General features: G+C 37.8%; 1 protein-coding gene and 1 non-coding gene across 2 annotated transcripts; one reads left to right on the forward strand and one right to left on the reverse strand.

The window, feature by feature from the left end:
• Positions 1 to 273: 273 nt before the first annotated feature.
• Positions 274 to 3,308, reverse strand: LOC143881871 (vacuolar protein sorting-associated protein 55 homolog). Its single transcript, XM_077385193.1, has 4 exons — positions 3,165 to 3,308; positions 1,206 to 1,245; positions 1,013 to 1,097; positions 274 to 670 (listed from the first exon to the last, which is right to left on the reverse strand). Exons 1-4 carry the CDS (start codon positions 3,291 to 3,293, stop codon positions 487 to 489), a joined length of 438 nt encoding a protein of 145 aa, XP_077241308.1. The 5' UTR covers positions 3,294 to 3,308; the 3' UTR covers positions 274 to 486.
• A 7,539-nt stretch (positions 3,309 to 10,847) lies between these two features.
• On the forward strand, positions 10,848 to 10,918 carry TRNAG-CCC (transfer RNA glycine (anticodon CCC)). The gene has a single exon. It is a non-coding gene; the product is annotated as a tRNA-Gly (tRNA).
• The last annotated feature ends 639 nt before the right edge of the window (positions 10,919 to 11,557 follow it).

An 11,557-nucleotide genomic window follows, 5' to 3' on the forward strand; every position in this document is an offset into this window, starting at 1 on the left:
TTGGGGTCTAGCATGATTCTTCATTGTGTGTGGGCCCTCCAATGATGCCAATTTATCTTAGTATAGTCATAAACATGATTTTAAACTTCGGTTTCGGTACCAGTTTCAGACACCACCAAAATTGAAATTTCGGACCGAAATTGCAGGAAACCGAAATTTCCACCGAATTTCTCGAAATTTCTTTTAAAACATTATCAGCTACTTTATAACACAACATAATCTTTTAACTCCAGAAGAATTGATGAATGTAAAAATCAATATGGCTATCATTACTGACACATTAAAATTTCCCTGTTCGTGTTGAAAAGGAATTGAAGTTCATTTCAAGAAAACAAGAAGACCTTTCAGAGAGGATATTTCTTCTGTTATTCTCTCCTTTTTTGTTCCGATAATGATATCTGTTTCTTACCATTGTGAGGCTTACATGCAAGCTATTATGTTAATGTGGACATGCAAATGGGGTATATACATATTTCCACCGCCCAATTACCAATCATCCTCGAGGCTAACGTTATGAAAACACAGAACTGTGCAGACAAGAATAAAGAAGGAAGTGAACTCAATAAACATGGCGCCAGTCTCAATCAAATGTGCGTGCCTCAGAATTGCAGGAATGGCAATGCTCCCCACAGCAGATGCCCCAGTCAAGAACTTTGCCGCTTCTATCCAGCTGAAATATGAAGAGGGGCTATTAGATTACTTCTATTGGTCAAAACAAGCTATAATTTGAATACTCTGTACTGTATACTTCTTGAATACTTCTGTTGGTCATTGGTTGGAAGAGTTTCAAATGTTTGCTTCCATTAGAACTTTGTTTGTGATAGTAAATGTTCCGTTCCATTAGGACATTGTTTGGCTTTTTTGGTCATCTAGAGGAATATGTAAAATCTGTGTTTCTGGTTAACTAATCTGAGAGGATTAATGAAGTCCAAGTCTAGTCTAAGTCTTCAGACATTCTTAGGGTAGCATTAAGACAAAAAAGATATTGAATTTTTTATAAAGACAAACTCACCTCCCACCATCCCTGCTAGTTAAGAAATGAGTGGAACCACCTCCAAAGAACAAACAGGGCATTGGAACCAGCACATACATGAGAGCTGTGGAAGCATTAGAAATCATGTCAACAAATTATATATTATAGAATTTTCTAACAGTGCAACAAAATAGAAACCCACTAAGAATAGATTTCTGTGATCATAACTCACCTGATAACATTGGCCACCAGTTGCTGTATAAAGCACAGGCCTGCCATAAATAGGATGTGTCAATGAATGTAAAACTAATAAAATTAACTGCATCTAAAGTAAATTTATGATTTTTTAATCCCCCAGAAAATAAATTTATGATCGTTTGTTGCAAGGTCTACACTTATGGAGCAATGCTAGGTACTACTCAGATTAATCAAGGTAACTTCTGCCCGATTTGCACTTCTGTAGTTTTTTGGAAATTGAAACACCGTTTAACAGCTACCCAGAGAACTACAAAATATAGGGAGTTCATATTTCCAGCCCTCTTTTGTAGCCATTCCAACCTCCATCCCTTTGCCTTTTCAGTGATTTTTTCAAAATGCCAAAAGCATCCTTTACTCTTCTTTTCCCTTAAGAGATGTTTTCCTGATTTTGGGACGGCATCCCCTTTCCTGCCTGCTACTCCGTAGGAATTACTCAACTCAAGAAAGCCTTTGTCCCAAAGTAGTTGGGGTCGGCTAAATGAATCCTTCAGAAAAATTACAGCAAGCAAAAGAAACAAAAATTCATACAACTGAATCTGATTCCCCAAACTCAATAGGAGAGAGGAGCTTAAGCACGCCCAATCCCATCCCCCCCAAACACAAAAATCATCTACCTCAAATAGTAGACAGAAACCATGAGATAGGAAAAGAAAAAATAAATTCCAAGGCCAATCCCATCAATGAAATGACACAAAAAAATCATCTACGCCAAATAGTAGACAGACACCAGCCATTCAAAAAATTGAAAAAAAGTAGATAGACACCATGAAATAGCAAGAAGAAAAAAAATTCCAAACCCAAACCCAGGGGTGGAGCCACATATAGCGTTAGGGTGCCCCCCCCCTCCCCCCACACTTGCAAAATCCCTTTTATGAGTACAAAAACAAAAGGGTTTTACCGGTGTTCACGAACGCCGCTAAAAGGAAAGATATATTTACATGCATTCCTGAACGCCGGTAATGGTAAGCCCCCGCCCCCCCCCCCCCAAAAAAAAAAAAAATCCGCAAGGCCTTCAATGAGGCTGCAGCTATTGTGGTCGATTGAGTCCCTTCTCTTGTAGCCTGAGAGTCTGTGGCTAGTGACATTATCCATCTCTTCTTCTCCAAGCTAGCCACCGCATCAATCCATCTTATTTCACAGGACTTTAAGGTACTCAGGCATGTAGATAGATGTCGCAGGGATTTGAGATTCCTCCCACTTTGCAGGAACCCATCTCTTCACTCACTTTTCCTGCTTACCCAAGAATTGCCAGACTCTTTAGACCAACATAGCTGGTGAAGGACCAGGTCACCGAATCGTTCATCTTGCCAAAGACTGGACACTTGATCAAATGAGAGGGAAAGAAGGATGGTGGCACTCTTGGTGAGATCCAAGTCTCCTTTCCAGAGCCAAAACAGTAAGAATGGAGAGAGATGAAGCAGTGATATATGACATAATATGAGAGAGAGAGAGAGAGAGAGAGAGAGATCTTGCATCTTGCAACCATTTGCTCAAAGAATTGCCTCATGGGATTTTCTGCCCTTTTTTTTTTTTAATTTTAGTGAAGAGTATAAAATATGACGGGCATTCCGGTCATTTCATTTCATAATCATGAAAAGGCAAGGAGCCTTTTTATTCCGGGCATTCCGGCCTTTTTATTTTTTGCAACTTGCAAGGAGCCTTTTTTTTCTATAGGTAAGTTGGGATTGAACCCCCCCCCCCCCCCCCCAACCTCTAGGTCAAAGAACAAAGCCTTGACCATTAAGCTAGAGGCTCAATCCCAACTTATCTTGTCTTTTAGTATTTAAACAGTTGTCAAAGGTTATTACAGTTCCCAAACAGCTCTCAAAAGTGAATCAAAAAAAGAAAGATATGGTAGTGCTAATACCAGTACCCTATCCAAAATCATAACAAATTTATAAATCAAAAGATATTAGAATTTTAAAAACAATACCAGAATTTGCAATAGAATGCTAGCAGAAAACATAAAAGCAAGTCCAGCGAGCCTGCATATCAAGACAACTGCATTAGAAAGTTCCAAATGAAGCTGTAATTTGAAGTCCACGACCACGTATTCAAACATTTCAACTTACACTGTAGTGTGTAGACAGAGAATCACCGCAAAGAATCAACCAGAATCCCACGATATTAAAGCATCAAAACAAACATAAACAGTTAAAACAAAGTATCATAGAGTATAAACAGTAAAAATTAAACAGTCCATAGAGATATACACCATAACATAAAATTCAAATAATGAGCAAATTGCATAACAAAACAGGTCTAATCAAAATGCATTTTCAATCTTTGAATCTCTCATTATATAACATTATAACTCTTCTACAAGTCTGGACAAAATATTCAGTACATTTAAAATGGATTTTCGAAAACCTACAAACCCAAACTAGGATAGTGGTGAGTGGTTTATGAGTACTAACAATGTAGCTTCTGATTTAACCACTTAAACTATCCCAAATGATACTGGAAAATATTGCTTTCAACTTGAGAAAGATGAAGTCCCATTCATATCTCATCTCCAAAGTTCGCATCCATCGTCTCAATTAAAGAAAATCACAATATACAAAATCAACATTGAGGATGATCTCGTTCAGAATATTCTGAATGGAGAGATTTCTAAAACTTCATACTATTACAAGTTCTTATCCTTTATCTCTTATTGAGGACGACCTCTTACGGAATATTTTGAAAAGATGTCAAATTAAAATGAATTTTCAATCTTAGAATCTCCCATTATGTAGTAACAGTATAACTCTTCTTCTTCTTTTTTGAATGACAGCATTCTAACTCTTCTGGAAATTAAAATGAATTTTTGACAACCTAGAAAACCCAAAATAGCATACTGGTGACTGGTTTACAAGAACTAACAAAGTATTCTTCTGATTTAACCATTTAAACTATCTCAAATGTTATTGGAAAAAATATTGCTTTCAACTAGAAAAAAATGAAGTTCCACGTCTCATATTTTTGGCAACCTAGAAAACCCAAAATAGGATACTGGTGACTGGTTCACATGTACTAACAAAGTATTCTTCTGATTTAACCATTTAAACTATCTCAAATGGTATTGGGAAAATATTGCTTTCAACTAGAGAAAAATGAAGTTCCCCGTCTCATATTTTTGGCAACTTAGAAAACCCAAAATAGGATACTGATGACTGGTTCACATGCACTAACAAAGTATTCTTCTTCTCTTTTGAAAGATTATTTTTTTTCTTAAATCTCAGACATCCAAAGTATTCTTATTTTTTTGAAATTTTTTTTTTTTTTTTTTTTTGAAAATATTCTTCTGATTTAACCATTTAAACTATCTCAAATGGTATTGGAAAAATATTGCTTTCAACTAGAGAAAAATGAAGTTCCGTGTCTCATCACCAATGCGTACACAACATGATCATCGTCGTGGAAGCCTCTCTGATGTAGAGAGATTGGTGTCCTTTTCTCAATCACTAATGAAGTTTTCAATCATCGTATCCCAATATGCAAAAACAACATTGACAATGAACGATTTCAGAATATTTTGAATAGAGAAATTTCTAATTCTTCTTAGTATAAGTTCTTACCCTTTATTTTCAAAATTCTTCCTTCAGAATGCCTCCAAAACCCTTTGTTTTCACATGATAAAAGCATGTCTGAGAATTAAGAAGCATTACTTAATTATTTCCACTTGAGGTTTTTACATTCAATGTCTCTAAAGCTTCGGAACTGTCGTGTGGAATGAAAAGAACTTATAGGATCAAAGCAAAGTGCCCCGCATTTGTTCCGTAATCAACAAAACAAGCTTCATTCTCCTCATCAAAACACTCTTCATAGATGTGATTGTCAGAATTTTCTAAGAGAGACCCACTTTGTAAGAACAATCACCATACACAGGATCTTTGCCAAATTATGATTCATATGATCCATCTTCTAGCCATCCACCGTGTGCCTGATGATCAAAGCCTTCAGGAAAATCCTTACAACTTTATTCAGGTCCACCATCAAGAGCTCAAAGGGGGGTCTCTTTACTACTATCTCCTAAGAGAAAGTGGTTTCTTCTTCTTCCTCGAAGGTTTCCTCTTCTACTACTCCAAGATGATTCCCAAGCCAACCTTCTGATTGGATACTTGATTCTAACGATTGGATACTTGATTCTAAAGCCCAACCTTCTCATCGGATATTGGGATGCACACCTCTCTCCAAACACACCAAGCGAAGATTAACATCATCTTCCTACCCCTCTCCTACTCATTTGGCTAAACCACGGCCCTTGTTATGCTAATGGTAATCCTTAATTCCTTATGTATCTTTTCAGTAAAAAATGCCAAGTCCTGCCGCACATGCATCCACTATCTCACATTTTGAAGCTTCAGAGAAAATGCCAAGCTCTTATTACACATGTTCAGACCATAGTTGCCAGAGTGGGAAGCGAGTGAAGCGAGTGCAAGGAGCGAAGCAAGAAGCGAGGGGCATAGAAAGAGAATGTGGGAAGCAAAAAGTTCTAAATAAAGTACAAAGGAAACATGTGAGAAAGTTTATTGAAAGTCAACATGAAGCATGAAATAAGCCTTATTGCCAGCAAAGAGTAGGTTATAGTACGTTAGGGAAGAAGGTTTAATGTCGATAAGAATTACAAATAGTAAAGAAGACCAAGTTTTAATGATTTACAATTTCACATTTTTTATCCATATGGATTTATTTATTTATTTTTGAATGGTAAATATTTTATTAAAATAAGAGATGGTCAGTACAATCAAACAACAATCACATAATAGGAAAGTGACAAAATATACAAAAGATTGAAAGAGAAACCCCTCATGGTGGCAGGAAGTCGAAAATATCCAATCTCTCCCTTTGGGCTCCTGTTCTAGCAAGATTATCCGCCTCGCTATTTGCCAATCTTTTGACGTGAAAAGATACATCAAAATCTTCCAGGATTTCCTCTATGAATTGTGCTAATCTCCACGGATGAGGGTGGCTAGCATCCACTCATCTTATGACATTGAGAGTCACCTTCCACAATTAACCTGTTCAAATCTCTAGTATCAATCAACGTGAGACCATGAAGAGGCGCCCTCACCTCGGCCTCATTAGAGTTGGTATTCCTTATTGAGTCCAAGAAAGACCATCTAGTGAACCCCTTCTCCTCCCTCAACAGTCCTCCTACACCTGCCAAACCTAGGTTCCCTAAGCTGGACCCATCAAAGTTGAGTTTTAACTGCCCACGGCTAGGAGGGCTCCATCTAGGTATTTGCATCTCATTCTGTTCCCTAGCGCTACATACCAATTTCCAGCTTCTCCAAAGATCACTGTAGGAGGTAAAACTAAAACATGGAAGTACTTTCACCCATGATATGGTTAATGAGATTACCTTGGTGTACAAGAAAACCAAGCCTTTTGGCATACTTCTGAAGATCCTTTTCTTTTTGGCACATACTTTTGAAAATCATAGCATATCTTTCCTTCCATATCACCCAAATTGTGTCTAGTAGAACTCCTCTCCATAAAATACTTCCTTTTTCCTGTCAAGGGTCGAAATGCCATCACTTTAGAAGGTCCTCGATGTTTGACACGGGAAGACCCATGATATTCCAAATCTCATGAGAATACGACTCCAGATATCTCTCGTCGTCCTACAATGGATAAATAAGTAATCCATTGTCCCCCTGCTTCCGAGTGCGCAAAGATCCACTATTAGTATTTTGCAGCTTCATAAGTGGTTCACTTGAAGATCTTATCAAGAAAGACCGTCCATCCGAACGGGCAGACTCTGGGAGGAGCTTGGATACTCCACACCAAGCTATATTTGAGACAATGAGGCAAGGAACAACTTGGTTATAGACCGAGTTGATGCTGATGACCAAAGTGGAACACCATATCCAACCCTTTTATCGTTTCCGGTCCTCTTGATGAAGCATGCTTCGAAAGTCTCCATTGGACTCACCCTATCAATCTCCATATCGAAGAAGTTACGTTTGAAGATGTTTGTCCAAGAAACTCGCCCTCCTATCCTTTCGAAAAAGTCTTTTATGAAATCCTCTTTGTTTAGCGCAGCAGCATACAAGTCCCGGAATGCCACCCTAAATGGTAGCTCATGACACCACTTATCCTGCAAGAATTTGATCATGTCACCTTTATATGTTCTATATCTTACTCCCTCATTAAATTCGTTTTTGCCTTAGTATGTCCCACCAATACGTCAACTCATTTGATCTATATCTGTCATCAGAAATCCAATCACCAGGAAGTACTCCATACTTGCTGTCAATAACCTTTGCCCATAGGTGATCATTCTCCTCTGCATACCCCCATAGCCACTTGCCAAGTAAAGCCTTATTAACTCCTTCTAATCTCCTTAGACCAAGAACTTCTTTGATAGGCCTGCACACTTCTCCCATCTTACTAACAGGATCTTCTTCTTATCATCCGACCCAGCCCTCCTCTGTCTTTGTTCGATGTGTTCAATTACACTTACGGAAAATTTAAAGATGGAGAGATGGTATATTGGAATATGTGGTGCCAATACTGCTTTTATGGGAGTAATTCTGCCACCCAACAAAACCAAATTTCATTTCCACGTCTAGCCTATTTTCCACTCTCTCAACTATCGGATCCCATAATCTCTTTCGACGTCTTCCCTTACAGAGGAGACCAAGGTATGTCGTTGGAAGGTGGTCTACTGAACATCCAAGTACTAATGCAACCGAGTATTCTCCTCTTCTACTGTGTTTACCCCAATCAATCTTGATTTGCAGAAGTTTGACCTTTGCCCAGTCACTATTTCACAGCATTTAAGGATCGCCTTTAGATTCAAAACTTTATTATCTTCCACCTCACAAATACTAGGGTGTCATCCGCAAACTGAAGGTGAGTAACCGCAACCACATGTATCCTAATCTTGAACCTATCTATTGACCCATGCCTTCTTCCTTTTTCCACCATTCTACTAAGTGTTTCAGCTAATATGAGAAAGAGAAAAGGGGATAACAAGTCCCCCTGTCTCAGCCCTCTAGTTGATTTGAAAAAACCCCTTTGGAGATTCATTAATGAGAATAAAGAACCATGCTGAAGAGAAACATCTCATAATCCACGCTCTCCACCTTCCGCCAAACCCCATTCATCCCATTAAATAGTCCAAACAGTCCTCATTCCACCTGTTGTACGCTTTCTCCACGTCTAGCTTACATAAAATGTCTTTTATCTCATTTTTCAAATAAAAACCAACTGTTTCATTTGCTATTAGTACACCAACAGAGGAGCGGTGCGTCAATTGGACATTTTAGCACCAGCAGGGGCATAATTCACTTGGTTAAATAACTAGGATGACACCATCCACTGTCACTTGAAACAGGTCTCATATAGGACATGATTGGCTCCCTCATTTCTCAGGGCTGTTCTACATCACAAGGAATAGACTAATGATGAATCACTAGCCAATTAATTTAAATAGGAGACAAAGGTCATGTGTTAAACTCTTCCATGTGCAAGCTCATGTGGCTTGAAAAAACGGATTTACCACTCAAAGTGGGTGAATGACGGGCTGAAGTTGAGCCCAGTGAATCGAACAAGCATTGCAAATATTGAAAAAGAGACCCGTTAAATCCAAAATAATAGTGGAAGTACAAAAAATTTGGAGAGATTAAAGCTAAGAAAGTCTAGTTGGTATTGGAGATAGCAGAAATAGACAGAAAGAGCCGAGTGTTTTACTGTATAAAGAAGAAGCCAACTCAAGGAGGAATACAAAAGGCTTAGGAGAAAGTCTGCCGAGTCCTCATCTATATGGAACCTCCTAACCAGGCAATTGCCCAACCTAAAAAAAACATATCCTCTTCTTTGAAACTACCTCGCAAAAACACACCCTTCCAGAAAAAATCCAAATGAAGCTTTTAATTTCCAAACATTCTTATGGGTTTTTATCCAACACATAATCCCACTAATTGGGCTGATCGCACCACTCAGATAAGTTATAACTCCTCACGAAACCTTCTCCCATAAGAGAAGGATTTTCATTCAAGACTCATCAGCAAACCTATGCCTTACATTTCTCATTTTTCACTTCTATAAACATCTCAGAAAGGAAAAAAAAAACGCAACTCTAATATTCACAACCAGAAACCCTAAGACCCAAATTATGAGAAATTACCAGAAAAATTAAGCACAAGAATATGCACTACAAATTCCTATGCTCACACAAGTTTCAAGCATTCAAAAGCAAGGAAACTACAAAGTTGGAATACAAAGAGGGAAACTTTACCCTTTCCGAATATCCGAAATCAAGGCATATGATATAAGCATGAAATTCAGTAGAAAAAATAAGCGCGAAAATAAAATAAAAGATAGAATATAAAACCCTAGTATTCTAGGGTTTCAATATTTACTAAATAAAAGGAAAATACCTTCGATTGTCATCGCCATTTCTGAAGAAGACAGAGAATGAACTCACGCTCTTCGTATCAATCCTTTTAATGGAGCACTGAGTCAATCAATGACAATAATGCCCAGCATTTTTTTATTAAATAACCAAAGAACCATGGCAATTGCATGACGAGGTGGGCCCTACGAATGTATTGCGCTCTGCGTAGGGGTGTCAATGGACCGGGTCCGATGGATAGTCCGAATCCGAACCTTATTAGACAGGATCCATGGACATATTTTGGATCCTCTTCTTAAGATCCGAAAATTTTCGGGTCATGATCAAGACATGGCAAAAAAATCCGATGGGCAGTCATGATCCGAAGTCCTTTTACTAAAATAACCTCAAAATATTTCTTATATTATGTTTTAACAAAGGGGTATTTTCATAAAAATGAAGTAAATATTGGTGTGCTTACGACTTCCCACTTCCCCCATTTTCCAGACATCTTTTTTCTCTTACTTTTCTCAATAGGTTTTTCTTTCTCTAAACTTGCCACTCACCCTTAACAATGACTAGTTACTATAAAGTTTTATCGTCACGCACCCTCAAACATTAGAGTTCTTTTCAACAATAAAATCCTATTCTTCCTCAAAATTATGGGTTGTTAACTTGTTATTAGATATAGTGACTAATTCTTTTATGAATTGGGGAAGTTTTGGAGTTCATTTAAGGTAAAGAAAGCTGAGAATTTTTGTTGTTTTGTAATTAGGACATTCCGATTTGAAACGGATTGTGACCGGGACACAAGAAGTAGGATCCGAAGAACACTCCGAATCCAATCTAAACGATAACGAATTTGAATGGATAGTGACTAAGACTTAGGTGGATCCGATCCGAAGTGGATCCGTCGACACCCCTAGCTCTACATGGTATACAGAACCTAAAAACTAAAAATGTGTAAAATTTGGAAAATAGGGAAATGTTATCAGCACTACTGTATTTTGATGAGGGTACTCCTCACTTTATTAAAACTACGGTACAACCAACAACACCATTGGATGATCCAAACCGTCCATTAGATGGGCCACAGCCTAAATAGGTTGTGCCCCAAAAATCATTTTCATAGGTTGATCCTAACCCTCGGATCTGAATGTTAGAGGGTTGATCATAACCCTCTATAGATCGGAGGGTTAGGATCAACCTATGGAAATGAGTTTTGGGAGGAGGAATTAATGCAAATAAATTTGAAATAAGTACCTAAAATATGCACTTACAACAAGAAAAGCGCATCTGGTGTAGTGGTATCATAGTACCCTCCCACGGTACTGACCAGGGTTCGATTCCCTGGATGCGCACTCTGTTTTTTAATAGAATTGAATTTTTTCCTGTACCTTTTCATAATAATTTTACTTTTTCTTGGTTCAAATTAGATGCGGTATACCGTATAACGGTATAAGGCGCTCGGAACGAGCGTAACAGCCACCGTGTTTTTAGCATTTCCCAAATTCTTTGGCTGTTTGAATGTAGGCAATGTTTGAATTGCAAGAAAAACGTTTCCCATGGAAAACTTTTTCTTGATTTTTTTTTCTCTTAACAAATCAGAGGTAAACGATATGATTTTAATTAAATTAAAGGGATATTATCATAAATTAAGGTCTAAGTGAAAATTGAATAGGTTTGGTTCAAGTGAGCGTTTTTTATGTGTAGACAAAGTAAGAAAATTTAAAATCATTTTTCTCCAAACTTTTTCAAAAAATTCCTGCAATCCAAACAGTACTAATGCAATTCCTTTTTGAAGGAAATTTTAGGTAATTTTTTTTTTCTTTTCTTTAATGGAAAATGAATTTTCCAGTGTTATGTTTACTTACGGCGTGTTCGGTGAGACTTCTCATTCTTGCCTATCTAATCGGGTAGAAGCCGATTTACGAGAATCTTTGGAAGAGAGTCGGAGTAGGATCCCAAGTGCCCGGATCAATCGAGAGTTCGATTCTATC

This window comes from Tasmannia lanceolata, unplaced genomic scaffold (genome assembly GCF_043159265.1).
Source record: "Tasmannia lanceolata isolate RefF3 unplaced genomic scaffold, GAP_Taslan_0.1 ptg000007l, whole genome shotgun sequence".
In the NCBI taxonomy this organism is placed as follows: Eukaryota; Viridiplantae; Streptophyta; class Magnoliopsida; order Canellales; family Winteraceae; genus Tasmannia; species Tasmannia lanceolata.